General features: G+C 38.0%; 1 protein-coding gene across 1 annotated transcript; it reads right to left on the bottom strand.

The window, feature by feature from the left end:
• Positions 1-904: 904 nt before the first annotated feature.
• Positions 905-15,814, bottom strand: LOC130076639 (neurexin-2-beta-like; the record flags this gene model as incomplete). The annotated part of the gene is made up of 3 exons (XM_056241792.1): positions 905-1,231; positions 9,504-9,593; positions 15,643-15,814. Coding segments are annotated over 3 exons (589 nt in total), but the record flags the coding sequence as incomplete, so codon positions are not given.
• Between the last annotated feature and the right edge of the window lie 1,863 nt (positions 15,815-17,677).

Genomic DNA, 17,677 nt, shown 5'->3' with positions numbered 1-17,677 from the left:
TCAAAACCAGTTGTTGTGGAGAGTATTTTTAACTAAAGTTTAAAGGATGTAAGTTAATCTGTAAACATTAATTCATGTATGAAGTAAAAAAAAAGAAAAGCTAGTACTACAGTAAAAATGAATCAACCCAGTATGCTGGGTTAAATATACAATCCTATTTGCTGGGTAAAATTAACCCAACATGTGTTCTGTCCAATATTTACCTATGACCCAGTGTTTTTTAGAGTGTTTACTCACATGTGTTTTAACTTTTGCGTGAACACATTTTGGTACGCTTTAAAATGTTGCCTTGAGAAAGTGAACGGAACCAAGAAGAAACAATTTAAGTGCCTGTTTCAGAATGAAGCGAACGATCTACAGGCCCTGACCAATGAGAGGACAGCTTTCTCAGACAGCAACACAGTGTCGGCCCACATCGGATCTGGGCCGACACTATATTGCCTTCTGGATTTACTCATATGTGACTAGCATGAACACATTTTGGTACGCTTTGAAATGTTGCCTTGAGAAAGTGTAATAGTAATATAATAAATAAAATAATAAATAAATAATATAATAAAAGAATAATAATAATATTTAAAAAAATGTATAGCACTTTTCTAGGTACTCAAAGCGCTTTTACATATGGAAGGGGGAATCTCCTCAACCACCACCAATGAATCAACCCATTATGCTGGGTTAAATAAACAACCCAATTTGCTGGGTAAAATTAACCCAACATGTGTTCTGTCCTATATTTACCCAGCCCTTGGGTTGTTTTTAACCCAGTGTTTACTCACATGTGACTTGAGTGAACACATTTCGGTACGCTTTGAGATGTTGCCTTGAGAAAGTGAACCGAACCAAGAAGAAGCACTTGAAGTGCCTGTTTGGTAACGAAGCGAAGGATCCTCAGGCTTCTCACTGACCTGCGTGACGCTGTCCCTCATGGTGGGCGAGCGCTGCTTGCGTGTGGTGGTGGTGGCCATGGTGGTGGTGGTCTCCATGATGGTGGTGGACATGTCTGCGAGTGGAGTGGTGGAGGTGGTGTCGGTCGTCATCACCGAGGGCACGTCTCCCACCAGACGCAGGTTCCCCTGCACCTGAACGTTCGGGTCGCCCTCGGCCGCCAGCTTCAGCACCTGCAGGCCGTTATAATACAGACCCGAGATCTGACCCTGGAAGTTACGACCCTTTTCTCCGCCGCCCACTTTAATGAACGCCTGGCTGTTGAAGATCGTCAGCTGCCGACCTGCAGAGACGGAGGAAACACAGCTGAGTGATCAGAGTCGAGACGGAGAGACGGATGCAAACCTCTGATCCGGTAACACTTCACATCAACTACAGCACAGTTATCCAGTCAGGCCACTGATATAATGTCCATCTAGTAGTTAGGGTGGATAGTTCACCCAAAAATGAAAACTAGTCCATGATTTACTCACCCTCAAGTCATCCTAGCTGTATATGACATTCTTCTTTCAGACGAACACAATCAGAGTTATATTAAAAGATGTCCTGGCTCTTCCAAGCTTTATAATGGCAGTGAATGGCCGTTTAAGTTTTGAAGTCCATAAAAGTGCAAAAGTGCTTCGCTTCAGTGCTTTGCTTCGCCTTTATTAACTGCCTGGAGCCTGTGGAGCACTTTTATGATGGATGGATGCACTTTTATGATGGATGCACTTTTGTGATGGATGCACTTTTATGATGGATAGATGCACTTTTATGATGGATAGATGCACTTTTATGATGGATAGATGCACTTTTATGATGGATAGATGCACTTTTATGATGGATAGATGCACTTTTATGATGGACAGATGCACTTTTATGATGGACAGATGCACTTTTATGATGGATAGATGCACTTTTATCATGGATAGATGCACTTTTATGATGGATAGATGCGCTTTTATGATGGATAGATGCACTTTTATGATGGACAGATGCACTTTTATGATGGACAGATGCACTTTTATGATGGATAGATGCACTTTTATGATGGATAGATGCACTTTTATGATGGATAGATGCACTTTTATGATGGACAGATGCACTTTTATGATGGACAGATGCACTTTTATGATGGATAGATGCACTTTTATCATGGATAGATGCACTTTTATGATGGATAGATGCGCTTTTATGATGGATAGATGCACTTTTATGATGGACAGATGCACTTTTATGATGGACAGATGCACTTTTATGATGGATAGATGCACTTTTATGATGGATAGATGCACTTTTATGATGGATAGATGCACTTTTATGATGGATAGATGCACTTTTATCATGGATGGATGCACTTTTATGATGGATGGATGCACTTTTATGATGGACAGATGCACTTTTATGATGGACAGATGCACTTTTATGATGGACAGATGCACTTTTATGATGGATAGATGCACTTTTATCATGGATAGATGCACTTTTATGATGGATAGATGCACTTTTATCATGGATAGATGCACTTTTATCATGGATAGATGCACTTTTATGATGGATAGATGCACTTTTATGATGGACTGATGCACTTTTATGATGGATAGATGAATTTTTATGATGGACAGATGCACTTTTATGATGGACAGATGCACTTTTATGATGGATAGATGCACTTTTATGGACTTCTGATGGACAGAAACGGCCATTCACTGCCATTATAAAGCTTGGAAGAGCCAGGACATCTTTTAATATAATTCAGATTGTGTTCGTCTGAAAGAAGAATGTCATATTCACCTAGGATGACTTGAGGGCGAGTAAATCATGGGCTAATTAAAATTTTTGGGTGAACTATCCTTTTAAGCATTGTGTCTTATTATTTAGTTTTGCATAATTTTGTATCGTATTTTATCACTATTTATTTTCGTACTGTATGAACGATACCTTTAACTCAATTTGTGTTACCAAGAGCAAGATTTGCGGTTTATCAGTCAGTTTCTCTCTCACTCATAAACCACCTTCATCATCATCATCATCATCTCCATGGAAACGCCACGGTGGGCAGAAATGACCTTCAGAGGGTTTCAGAGAGCGAGAGATGGAGAGAATGAAAAAGATGATGACGATGATGATGATGATGGGAAATATACAGATTTATTAAAGAGTGACAGAAACAGAAAGGAAAGTTTGGAGGGTGTTTGGGTTTCTTTAAACTGTCAACTTTGGGTTTAAAAGACACTTAATATTGAGTATAATTATTAATCTGAATGCACAGAAACAATTAAAACACATACACACACACACACACACACACTATGTCCGTCACACATCTTAACCTCTGTGAATGTGTTTGACTTTCTGTTCCTGAGTTCGCTCTGTGTGAAGAAAGGCAGATCAGACGAGATCTCACACAACGCTTCTGTCTGACTGAGCTCGACTAAAAACTCCCAAAACCATGAGCAGGAAGAATCGAAAACTCCAGCACAGACAAACATGATTTGAGCTCCTCAGACCCAGTAAAACGTCTGCGCTGGAGAGAAATAAACGAGTGTGAGGGAAGATGTTTTGATTCGTTCAGAGTGAAATGAGCCGGAGCTGAAGGACACGAGATCATTCAGTGTTTAACTGTACGATTGAGGACAGAGACCCGTACAGGACATCAGTGAGCCATTGAGGACATCAGCGAGAGAGAGAGAGTGTGTGTGTGTGTGTGTGATAGGGCTGCCCCTATTAGTCGACTAGAAAAGGTTTGGTCGACCAACTTTTTATTAGTCGTTTAGTCGCAGGGAAACACCTCCACAGGAAGTGGCGAATCACGCAGTCTGTGACGGACAGGTCGTTAACGGCAGGAAATGCAAACGTTCGCAGAGCGTTCATTGACCTCAAGCAAGGAATAACTGACGACTGGCCGTTGGTAATGCGGTCACGACGCGAAGCGGAGGCAATTATTCCGCTTGTACTACAGTTACCACTCCTCGAAACACTGTTCAGACGATGGAGGACTCATTTCTTACGCATCTAATCCCGGCGGTAACCTCACGGTCTCTCTCTTGAAACCAACACTGAGTGAGTTAACCTGCAGTTCCTCCACTGGCCACTAGAGGCCGGCTGCAGAAGAGACTCAATCCCATAGACCCGCATGTTAAAATGTCCAACTTTACAGCAGGAAAACACATGTTCACAGCCTGGTGCTAAAAGTGGTTTTGGTCTATAAAACGTGTGTGTGCATGAATCACTGTCACACGCACAAGCTCAGAGCAATATTGTAAGTTACTGCATGATAATACATTTTTAACTAGCAGAATAATAATGTCTCACTTTTAGTTTCGTCTTTTAACTATTATAGTGTTTCGAAGGGCAAAAACATGAACTTTAACTATTGGCTTTACTTCTTCGACCAGCTGTCACTTTAGCGCGAGGCCAGTAGCATATAGCATTAGCATATAGCATTAGCACCTCAGCTCCACCCACGTCACGCCTCTTGCCCATTGTCTGTTATCCGGTAGTGACGAGACGCGGCCAAGATGGCGACGGCCGGCTCCGCCCACTTTAGGCTTCAGAAACGCTCTTCAGAAACCTACGGGTGACGTCACACACACTACACACATATTTCTGTACAGTCTATGATCTAATCCCATGCCTCCGATGCTAATTCCAAAACGTCATTTTAGAGTTAGCGCAGGTTTGAGCCACTGATAGACTAAAGCTGGACACACACGACTCGCTGACACGTTCTCTGACTGAGTGTTTCCATCGACTGCAGCAGATCTTACACACCGACTGACACGCGTTTGGGCATGATCCGCCATAAGTATCAAATTACACTCATAACCGGCCTTACAGTAAGTGTGTCTCCGGCTTTATGCAGTTATGAATGCAGTTATTAGAGAGAGAGATGTTCCAATAATGAGAGAAAAGCATGTGCGTCACTATTATTATTTATTTATTAATTCAATTTGTTTTAATTAATTCGTTCATTCTTTTTTTTTCTATTATTGCCAGTAGACTGGCCTAATAAACGAAACACAAAGCCCTTTTAACAAGTAGGCGTATCAATAATTATGTATCTGTTATATTATCTGCAATAATTACGAAAACCCGTACCGCAGGACTATATTCACTTTAACTTTCTATTGATTACAGATAGGACTTTATACTTTATTTATTCAAATTAAACGGCATGTTTCCAGTGATTGTGAAGTTAGACATCGATAATGGCAGATCAAGCGCATGTGTTTTCTGTTATGAATTGTATCCTATTTTCCGTTATTACAGTCAACGCGCAGTGATATGGAGCTGTAATGCGGTCACGACCTGCCGGAACTACTTTAGCCGTGCGTTTCCCTGAAGATAATTGCACACGGTAGAACGTTCATCGACCAATCAGATTCAAGCATTCAACGGCCCTGTAGTATAAATATGGTTTATCATTTGAAACATGTACGATATCAGCAGCTTTACAAGTCTAATGTTCTCCTAGACTAGTGTGTGTGTGAGAGCTCTTACTGCATGACACACACATCACCGCATTTCACTTAAAATACTCACGGCATTTTTGGTCGTACAGATACGAGTAATGAGAACTGTAAAGGGTCTACTTTTATTTCTGTAAACTCACAATAACAACAAAACGTGCTTTTGTAAAATACTGAAAAGAATCCCCAGACAAAAACTGTCCCGGTCAGAGCTGGAGGAACTCGGCGTATACTCGCCTCACGGACATGACACTTATATCTATAGAAAGCTTGACATGTCTACTTGTAATAAACGAATTCAAATGGAAAATAAATATTCTCTGGTTATGTAATCCGTATGAAACAAGCATATAGTCGAGTCAGCATCGTGACTTAATCTCTGCAGCCCAAAACACAGAAAACATCACCAATAAAGTCTTCAAATAATTCATTATTAAATTATTAAAAAATGTTTAAATGGTCTCCTCCTGTTTTTTCACGACACACTGTTACGTTTGCTGGAGCGCTGATTAGGCTATGTAATATATAGGTAATTAAAGGCGTGTCATTATGATTTATGGCTTATTCATATGAACGCGCGATTGGTCAACAAATCGCTTAAATGAACGATTACTAGTCTACTAGAAAAATCGTTAGTTGAGGGGAGCCCTAGTGTGTGTGTGAGAGAGTGTGTGTGTCAGTGTGTGTGTGTGTGTTTAACCAGTGGGCCTGAAGGTTATGAATCCGCTGGTTAGGATATTCTCAGATGTTAAACAGCTCTTGTTCCTCTGACGATTTCAACACTTATTAATACATTATTAAAATCAAAACTGTTTATTATTCATTACTGTGTTTACTAATGATTGCTCACACTGTAGTTAGTTTCACTGCTTCTGTTGCTCTCCTTCTTTGTGAGTCGCTTTGGATAAAAGCCTCCGCTAAAGGGTTACATGTATAATTTAACATATATGCAAATATTAAGAAACATGGTTTATTGTAAAACTGTTTTGTCTCTGAAAGTTGATATTTTTCGTGCATCAGTAGCTCATAAACACACAGTCACACTGATCAGAAACTCGGCACAGTCGTGTCCGTCCGATCTGTGACGGGTCGAGTGATGTGACAGAAACCCAGAACTGGGACAGAAACTGTTCTTAACGGCGAGAGTTCCTGGAGTCACACACACACTAACACACACACTGTCAGGACGCATCAAGCGCCGGTGAGGAGCCTCACGTGTCTCTGCAGGAGTGTGTGTGCAGACGGATGAGCTTTCTCTAATAGAAAAGCCTGTGTTGTTTCTCTCTGGAGTCATTTAAAAGTGAAAAGTGTTGAAACCGAGCTGAGCCGCAGTGATTGAGCCGCGCGCTTCTGCTGTAAAACAAATGTGTTCTGCGCCGGCATTTCCCAGCTGAGGGCTTTCTTCAGGAAGAGGAATAAACAGCACAGAAGAAATCAATGCACTGCGGGTGTTTGTAATCTCCGACTGTGTCTCTCGACTTCACAGTAAAACACGAGAGATGGAGAGGCGTCAGATACAGGAGAACAGGGAATGATGGAGAGTCATGAGGACGAGGGAGAGAAAGCGAGGCTCGTCTGCTGGAATTGAGCCGTTAAACCCTGTTTTCCTCTTCACGGAGTGTGTGGAGGTGCTGCCATCTCCAATCTACGACACGCTCCGTCTGATCTAACTCAACGTCACACCAGAGTCTCTCTCCACACATGCACTGGCCTTTCCCACAGCGATCCTGGAACACTGGGATGTGTGACGGACCCGGTGCAGTCTGGACTATTGCAACTCAATAATGTAAAACACGTCGTGCATATTCAGGACTTCACTTGCACTTATTAAGGCAATACACCACAGGTGAACGGGGTCAACTACAGATCCTTACCCAGCTGATTCATCACAGGCATTAACACATGTGTTTTCTATTACAAGTCTTCTAGGTAACAGTTTACAACAAGGTTCATTAGCTATAGCATGCACTAATAATGAACTGCACTTATACATTATAAGGTTTGTTAAAGATTTTAGAGACAAAAAAGCGTTCGTTAGACTAACGTCACGGATGTTTCATTCACAATAAGAGCAGGGATATGAATCAGTGATTTATTTATATTTCATGTTGACAATCCTAAAACTCAATAGTCCAAACTGTATTCACAGACAGACATGGCAGTGAATCAACACATCATTTGCTTCATCATTTATTCTCACACATTTCTTTGTTAAAGGGACCGTATTCTCTCGGCAAACGTTCCAAAACAACAAGTAGAACGTCTACTCTTTCAATGGATCCGATTCATTCACACAGAATAATTTCAGTGTTTAACCCTCTGAGATTCGCTCAAGCGTTGCATTGAATGTTAGCTCTATTTAGACGGTCCGCTACGCTTTGACGAATAATCCGTATTCTTCATCGGATCTGTTTTCATTTGGTTATGAGAGTTTAGAAACCGGTTTATGACTGAGGGCTTCAACTTTATCTAATCCAATGAAGACTAAAACGAGAAGGCCCTCAGGGTTTAGAAGAACGCTCGAGTCTTCGGTTAAACCTTTAGGTTTTCCCTGTCAGGGAGTTTCTTTAACCCTTTGAGTCGACAGACCGTCCTCTACACTCAAATACTTACTTCAATACACCTTAAGAACATCTGATCGCATCTGTTGTAATGTTGTTGATCACTCACGCTTGTCAAAGATACTCTCAAATTAAACCTGGAACTTTGCTTTACAGACGCATTGATTTGCATGTTATTTATCAATGGAAACATCTGTTTTTAACTTTTGCCCACCCTGCAAAACGTGCTGTTGTTCATCAGCATTTGGGTCTTGTTTTCCATTTTCTTCAAATCAAGAGACAATTACTTTAGATGCAAAAACAAAGCTGATAAGAAGTCTTGTTTTCTGAGTAATTACTCAAAATTGGTTTGTTATAGAAACAAGAAAAAATATCTGGCAATGGAATTTTCCTTTTGAATTAAGTTTATTTTTGGCCCATTGGTATACACGAGTAAATGCATATTGACTTAAGAATGTCCAGATATTTGTACAGTAAAACAAGAAATACTGAGGATGAACAGCACTTTTGCACGGTGTAAAACCACATGGCATTAGTTCATCAATCAGTACGCTGAAATTTCAAATAGTCCAAATTGATCATAAAGACATATTTGTTACATTTCTACCAATTGCCATTAGCTTTCGGCTTGCTTAGTTGGGGACATTAAATTTAACATTTAATTTAATATTCAACATTATTGTTGATCTCCTGCACTGACAGCATTATATATATATATATATATATATATATATATATAAATGAAATACATTAATAACTTTTTCACAACAAAAATGAACCATCGCTGACCTTCCTTAAGCTGGACTGTGACGCTATTCTCTTCTAGACACAAACTCTGTTGCATTTGTTCCTGTTATCTCTGTAAAGCTGCTCTGAAACAATCAATATTGTAACAAGCGCTGTATAAATAAAGCTGACTTGACTTAACTCTCGCATCCACAATATATCCATGCAACAGTCCTGTTCCGACTGCTTGAAGCTAAAAGAATTAGATGCGATTTCTTATTTTTGCCCTCAAAAACAGGAAGTGAAGTCATTTAGCACATGTGGGACAGGAAGTGAGCAGCTTCTGGACACAAAGGGTTAAAGTTGGAATAATTTAGACCGAACGACGACACAGCGAAGATGAAACAGAGGCACTGAAATAGAGTCCCTTTAACTGGAGTTCAGATGTCTTGAACAGTGAACAGTGCGTGTTGCTGGGGGTCAAGGGAGGGTTATGTGGGGGTTATTGGTAAGGTTAATACTCTGGAGAAGTGCAGTCCCATTGTCAGATATCTGAATATCACGCATCTGAGGATCGCAGAGCAACTCTTCGTCTTCAGTAGAAACCTTTAGCAAGTTACACTTCTTCGAATTCGACAGAGTAATTAAACACTGGCAATTTTGATGTCTCTACTCATATTTAGCCTCATTTTCCGCTTGTGTGAATCGCAGTACGTTCGTGTTTTCCGCTGCGTCTCTGGGCGTGCACTTCATCCAGAGATGTGTTTAGCGTGATTAGACAGATCGTTCATTAGTGGGGTTTGTGCTGTTTAATTACCTTTGTCGAGTAGCCATTCGTCAACTACCCGACCGAGTCGGTACGGGATTCTTTGCCTAGCAATAGCCAGCCGTTCATTATCAAAGTTCCCTTTGAAGAACAAACAAATTCAACAGGTTACAATCTGGAAGGTCAAAGGTTAAAGATTAGAGGTTAGAGAGAACGTTTAGCAGGTTATGAACTTTAAAATCATATTTAACACCTTCAAGGCTTTAAACATCGTTTTTTGAGGTTAGAAAGTGAACCAAGCTCTGGTCACCATGTGTTTTAAACATGAGTTAAGCATATTTATGAGTCATTTTAGAGGTTGAATATTACTTATGGATAATTACAGTGCATTAAAGTGTCATGGTGAATGTGGACAAGCAACATCAAATCGTTGTCGTTCTCATTAAAAATGCATAAGGAACATTTTCATATCAGTGATGGTCAAAACTGTAAAACTGCAGGAAGATGTTTTCTGTTTCAGGTCAGATAACCAAATGTTGTTGAGCGCACTGATTTAGTTTGATTATCACTAACTAAACAGAAAACCATTAAAAAACATTTCCTGAAAGAAAATAAGAATTAAGGCAACTTTTCCATTTTTGTTGCATTTCACTTTAACCTGTTAACTGTCACCCCCCCTTTTTTTAATAGACATGAAAATGCACATTTCGAACATAAATGGTTGTAATTCAAGAATGCTTTGGAATATAGACGTAAGATTGGTCTTGTTTTAAAGAAGACATTTGGCAGATTTATGTAGAAGTGAAATAAATTAAGAAAGTGAAACAGAAAAAAAGTTATAGAAGTTTGAGTTTATGGAAATGTACAATGTAAAAAAATTAATTATTCATATTTTATATAAAATATATATTTTCAAAACCTGGGCTACTCTAAAACTGCAGAAAAATCAAAGCCAAAAATCTGAACAAGTTGTGTTTCAAATTTTAGGTTGATATCTCAAAAAATGAGCTTTCAGTAAGATTTTGTTTGGGCGCAGTACCAAACTTTTTCACTAGGTCACAACCAGACTCCATTACTGCCCATATAAGGGCGCCTCCATTTCCAAATGTGTTTTGAGTGATATGAACCATTATTTCCACAATTTTCATACAATTTATGAAGTAGAGATCCTATTCAGAAGTAATATGAGAAGTTTGGCAGATTTTGATATGAATTCAACCTCTAATAAACACATACAAAGAACACGCATGTGCGTCATAGCTCGCTGCCACATCACAAATGGTGAATTTATTATTTTTTTCTTTATATTTAAAACATTTTCAGACCTTTTTTTCTAAAATAATTGAATGGATGCTATCTTTTGAACTCTTGGCATGAAAACAAACTAGGTTTCTACAATTTTTTTCATGATTTTTCATGTTCATTGCTATTTCAAAATAAAGGTCTGAACACGCCTTAGGAGTATGAAAATATTCTTGTCGCAAATTGATAAATTACGGCTCCTCTGTAATTTATTTTGAAAATCAATCACCAAATATGGAAACTAGAGATTGTAAGCTTTCAAATGATATATAGTTTGTCAATATTACTTAAGGTTTTTACTAAGATATTATTGTTTTAAAAATATAATGGCAAACGTCCCACCTGTGGGACGGTAAGTACAAAAATAACTAGTACTTAATCTGAAATAAACACAAACTATGTACTGTAGACATCACATACTATTAAAAATAACAAGAACACAACTAATGCGAGTAGAAAATGTAAAAATAAAAACTAATTTAAAATATTAATACAAACGAGAATAGCAATGATCACACCGAACCTGTTTGAATAGTAGATACAGACACACACACTGAGAATAAAGCAGTGTGTCGCTGCAGGACCCGCGGAGCTCATTATGATTCAGATATAAACACTTATTGTGAGAGAAAATCATACTGAGAATGTGAGGATCTGCTGGCATGACATCTCGTGCTGTCGGCTCTATGAGGGAGAGTTGGCGTTGTGGTGAAATCAAACTTGTCAGTTCTTTAATTATCTATTATTAGCTCTTTAATGAAGTCACTGCTAGCACAGCGACTGACTCTTAATAACTCCTGCATCTCGACTGCAAATGATCCAATCAAAATCCACACACACACACACACACACACACACACTACCCGCACTGGCCATCAGTGTCAGCGTTATTAGCAAGAGCAAATCCTCCGGGGTCATATATACGAGTCCTCCAATTCAAACACTGAAATGCAGGAATATCATCATGTATGTGCTTGTATGAAGTATTCAGATGGTTTCTTCCAGGGGTGTAACATACTGGAGTCATTTTACTATGCTTAAGTATTATTTTGGGTGATTTGTACTTTTACTTTTACTTAAGGCAATACCAACGTTTTTTCATGCACTGGTAAATGTTTAGATTTTGTTCTATTTTGCTTTCATAATCTTATTTCAGACTACACTGTAAAATCGAATTAGTTAGACTTACTTGAAAAAAGCATGCGAACCGACTACCTCAAAAAACGAAGCAAAGTGAACTAGGAATGGTTTGTTGTACCGACAAATTCTTAGTTAGTATAGTTCCTTACACGAGAGTTCTAGTAATTAAAAAATAATAAATAATACATAAAATGTAATTGTTACCATTGTTGTGTTTTGCGTGCTGAATGTTGAAGTCTGTGTGTGACTCAAACATGATCAATTACATGATGTTGTCACAAATATAGAGAGATTATATAAGCCCAAGTAAAAGTTGTTTAAAAAGTTGAAAAACATGTTAATTATATGTTTTAGTTAATTATGACTAGTTAATGACTTGGTTAGAATATATAGGTCACCTTTTTAAAGCAACCTATTTATTACTTCCCTTCCTTTGAAACCAACTGTGATTTCTTGTTGAATAGGAAGATAATTACAGTAATATAAATTGAGTTCCAAGTGCCCAACCAAAGAGTTTAAACAAAAACATTTTAGGAAAATCAAAGTCAGCTTAGAATCAATTAATCTTAATTTGGGTTTTCTGAGTAAACTGGGCATAATGTGTGATTAGTACAGAATATTTTTTACAATTAAGTTAAAACATTAAGTAAAGTTAACTAAAAAGTCTTAGTAAGAATAACTGTTGGATTTTCCAGAGTAGTGGAAAGAAAACATCCAGAAAACACATTAAGTGTTTATTTTATAACACTTTATCCATTTGCGTCTGTATATTTCAATTACAATACATGTTGTTAAATGAGTTTTTTCTCCACTTCAGTAACACTTACGTACACCAAAATTTAGAGTTTTATTCATATCTTTATTCCGAATGTTTTTACTGAGGGGTTTGTTCATATATCATTCAACCTGATTTTTATAACATTTTATTCCTAAAAAACATGGAGACAATGTTTTTTTTCTGTCTATTGACAGTATTTTCTGATTTGTGGAGTTATAAAAAAGGATATCCCAAATCCCTTCTATAAATTCTTTTAACTCTAATATCTCAACAAAATCAAACAAGAATTTTGAATCTGGCTTTATATCTAATGTTCATATTTATATTCTGGAAATGTATGCAAATTAGTGCATTTAATGCATAGATTGCTTTTTAAATATAACATTTCAGAAAACGTGTAATAGAACATGTGTAATGGACTGTGATTAATTAGCTGGTTACGTATAGTGACATCTATTCGTTAAAACATTTGCCCTATTCACCTGTAGTGTCCTGCCATAAGTACATGTCCCAAAGAAAAATACAGTACTTGTTACTCATTGTTCGCCGGATTACATCTTACTTCAATACAGTTTAAAGTTGTACTTTTTTACTTTCAATCAAGTATATTTTTAGCTGGATACTTTTAATCGAGTAAGTAATTCACACAGTATCCATACTTCCACTTATTTAATTTTTTTCACTTGTGTTAATTTTGAGTATTTTACACCTCTGGTTTATTTTACATCTGAGATCAATGTGAGAACGAGTGTTTGTGAGATGAAAACAGCCCTCACAACATTTATATAAAACACATCAGATGCTGTTTCATTCTCTCGTTTCACACAAGTCTTATCTTGGAAAGTGACATCTTTATCTGGTGTCACTTCCAACACACCAGCTCGTCTTTGTGCTTCTGGAAATGCAGGATTCATTGTGATGGAGGCAGAGATCTCACGCTGAGTTCCTCACGATATATCTCACGCTGCTCTTGATAAGCATTACGAAAGCAGAGAAAATAGTCCCACTGACGGCCGTATCCACCCACCACACACACACACACACACACACTCCAAACCCTCGTGAGTCTCAGTCTACTGGGAATATCACTGTAAAGTAACACTTTACAAGACAGCTCATTAAATAATGCTTGAACTATTTATGTTACGTTGTTACATTATTTAGAAAATTTATTTAGAGAAATTAAATCAGATGAATGTACAATTTTTTTCTTCTTCTCATGTACCACACAACTGTTGTTCTGTGGACCGGGCTCCTCTGAAGAGCTCTGGTGTACTTTAGTTTAACATCAGGATTGTCTGAAGGTGTTGTCTATGATGGCTTCATGTGCAGCTCACTGGGGTTGGGAATGAGTCCCTCGTTCACAAACAACAATAATTAATGAAGTCTCCTTAAATATGGACTCGTTGATCTGAGAGACCTTAGAGGAAATTACAAGTAATTACAGTAATTGCTGCAATTCTGACATGGTGTGAACGAGGCATCTACATAAAACAAAATAAAAACAAAGTAAAAACATAAAATAAAATAAAATAAAATAAAATAAAATAAAATAAAATAAGAATAAAACTTAATTTGATTTGATTTAAATTAAATGAAAAATGTAACGCTTCCTTTCACTTCCTGACCTGTCACAATCAATGCAAAAACCACAAACCCAAAAAATTCTTAACAATTAAAATAATGAAAAATAAGATTAAAAACTCCACTCTGCATGTAAACTGCCCGTTGTCAGCTGTTTCACATGACAGGTCTCGTAATCACACTTACACTGCGTTCACATCATGACAGTATACATGCTTTTATCCTCAAGCTTCAGATCTATGGTTTCTATGTCCGACTTCACAGTCATGTGTTTGCAACTCTATTTTTAAGACATTATCAATAACAAATGATGGTAAACATCACTCATTAATACCCCTCAGCATGACAAACCCCCACTTCTGAACCAGTTCACGCCAGCTTCACTCCAGAACCCGTTGCTATGGCGACGGCTCTGAGACTGGGATCAATCCCGGACGGGTTTCAGATTCTGCTCAACATTCTACCCACAATTCCACTGCGCTAACTGGGTCACGGGGTATTTATATTCCTCCGGTCTGCTCGCGTCACACTGCACTCGTTCATTTAGCAGGAGTCCAGATCCGCCTCATTAACATGCGCAGATTCCTCATTTCAGTCATTATGACACCCGTATATGTTCATATTCAGCTGTCTGTTAGAGATGATCACGGGCGAGTTTAATGTGCTGGAACTCCACATGAATCAAAGACACACATTTGACCGAATTCGTTCATCAGCTCATGATCATATCAGATGCTGTTCAACAAGCTTTATAGCTGAATCCAAATCATTTCATAACTGATGACCTTCACACAGTTATTGAACTGAACTTATGACTAACTGAACCTTCATATCCGGCACGCTCCAACAATAGAAATTAGCTTTTTAACGTAGCTTTTAGTTAAGGGTATTCTGGTCATTGAAGTAATAACTTATTTTTATTTCGTTTTTTTCTCTCTCTCTGATCTCACTGTACAGTTGGTAAATGTTTTATATATGTATGTTTTTAATTATAACTGTGAAACACTTTGGGCAACAACGTTGCTAATTAAATGTGCTATATAAATAAATGCTATATAAATAAAAAAAAGTTGAAAGTTGAAGTTGAACTGAATTGATCTTAATAATGACTCAGAATAAGAATTTGTCCCATATTTGATAAAGTTTGCATCACTGATTCTGATATTTTCCTTGACAAACACAAACAGGTTTGGTGTGATCATTCAAGTGTTTAACAGTTTATGACCATCATTTTACACAAAAAACATCTTCCTCAATGATAGAGACAGTGTGTGTGTGTGTGTGTGAGTGAGTTTGTGTGTGTGTGTGAGTGAGTGAGTGAGTTTGTGTGGGTATGGATAGTTTGTGTGTGTGTGTGTGTGTGTGTGTGTGTGTGTGTGTGCTCACCTGAAGGGAAGCGCTCGATCACGGGCAGATTGTCCACCTGTAGTGTAGCGTTCCCGCCACTGCGAGTGAATCGCACCACATGATACTTCCCGTCGCTCACCATCACGCCGGCCTCCTCGATGACGATATCATCCGTCCCCACGTTAAAGATCACGCCGACCTTCCCACGCTCCTGACACACACACACACACACACGGGGTGGAGAGAGAGAGAGAGAGAGAGAGAGAGAGAGAGAGAGAGAGAGAGAGAGAGAGATCAGCATGTGATTTCACACCTCTTCATATCAGTGATAGTAGTGACTGATGCTTTTTGTCTCACTGCAGGTCAAACTCATTCATCACTGGTTTCTTCTACTATTTTCTATTTTCTGATGCTCATTCTCTTCCAAACTAATCCAAACTCTGTTTCCTCTCAAAATCACAAACACAGTTGATTTATCTGCCCCGCCCCCACCTGCTATTGGTCAGTCAAACTGATAGTCCTGCCCCCATCTGCTATTGGTCAGTCAAACTGATAGTCCCACCCCCATCTGCTATTGGTCAGTAAAACTGATAGGCCCGCCCCCACCTGCTATTGGTCAGTCAAACTGCCAAACTGTCAAACTTAGGCTGCCATTCAAAATCAATTCTTGATATCAAGAATTGATTTCTTACTAGTTGAAATTCCAATTTCACATATCAGAAATACAATTCTTACTAGTAAAAACCTTTATTTTTGATATCAAGAATTAAATTGTCACTAGTCTAAATGTCTATTCTTGATATCAACAACTGAATTGCTACTAGTAAAAATTTTCATTTTTGATATCTGAAAATGTATTTCTGATATCAAAATTATTTCAGATATCTAAAATGGCTTTCTTACTAGTAACAATCACATTCATGATATCAGAAATTAACATTGTCACTAGTGAAAAATTGAATTATTGATATCAAAAATGAACATTGTTACTAGTAGCAATTCAATTGTTGATATCAAGAATAGACATTTCAACTAGTGACAATTTAATTCTTGATATCAAAAATAAAGGTTTTTACTGGTAAGAATTGTATTTCTGATATGTGAAATTGGAATTTCAACTAGTAAGAAATCAATTCTTGATATCAAGAATTGATTTTGAATGGCAGCCTATGGTGACATTTCACTAGTGAAAATACAATTACAGATATCAAGAATTATAGTTTTAACTAGTTGCAATTCAATTGTTGATATCAAGAATGATCATTTTAACTAGTGAAAATGTAAATGTTGATATCAAGAATTAGCATTGTTACTAGTGAAAATGTAATTCCTGATATCCAAAATTGCCATTGTTACTAGTAGAAATATATTCCTGATATCAATAATTATCATTTTAACTAGTGAAAATGTAATTGTTGATATCAAGGATTCATATCCTGGAAATGAATAAAAGTTAAAACGGCTTGCCATATTAGTTGTGCCAGAGTTTTCACACAGACAGGCACTTGTATGGCTGACACCACCGTCGGTGTATGAGTGGGTGAATGTGAGGCAAAAAGGTAAAGCGCTTTGGTGGCCATTGGGTCTGTGAAAGCGCTTTATAAATGCAGTCCATTTACCATTTGTAAGTACGGTGTTTGGGCATTATCGTTCCTAAAGCGCCATCGACGCAGCGTCTCGTTCTCTTCTCAGGGAACTATGGGAACTTCTCAGTCGTAACCCGAGACGATTTTTCTGACCCTCTGAATCAAGAAAAGTACCATGTTTTTAGACACCGCTAACCCGAATGCAACCCAACAGCTTTATTCAGCATCATGTAAATGTTTGATCTGTGTGTGTGTGTGTGTGTGTGTGTGTGTGACTGTGAGTCTGAGAGTGAAGAGGAACCGGAAGTCAAGATGAATGATTCAACGATTGAATCAATGGAAGCTCTTCCCTGAAGCAAGAGCGAAGAGTGTTGGGTACACGTTACGCCATGCCGTGTTTATTCCAGCCCTTCTGAGATTAACTCATTTATTTATGTGACAAATATATGAATTCATACACACAAAACACCAACAGCCCAAATGTGTTT

Source organism: Rhinichthys klamathensis, unplaced genomic scaffold (assembly GCF_029890125.1).
Source record: "Rhinichthys klamathensis goyatoka isolate OS25496 unplaced genomic scaffold, OSU_Roscu_1.1 h1tg000673l_1, whole genome shotgun sequence".
Taxonomy (NCBI): domain Eukaryota; kingdom Metazoa; phylum Chordata; class Actinopteri; order Cypriniformes; family Leuciscidae; genus Rhinichthys; species Rhinichthys klamathensis.
This window is presented reverse-complemented; position numbering and strand designations above follow the sequence as displayed.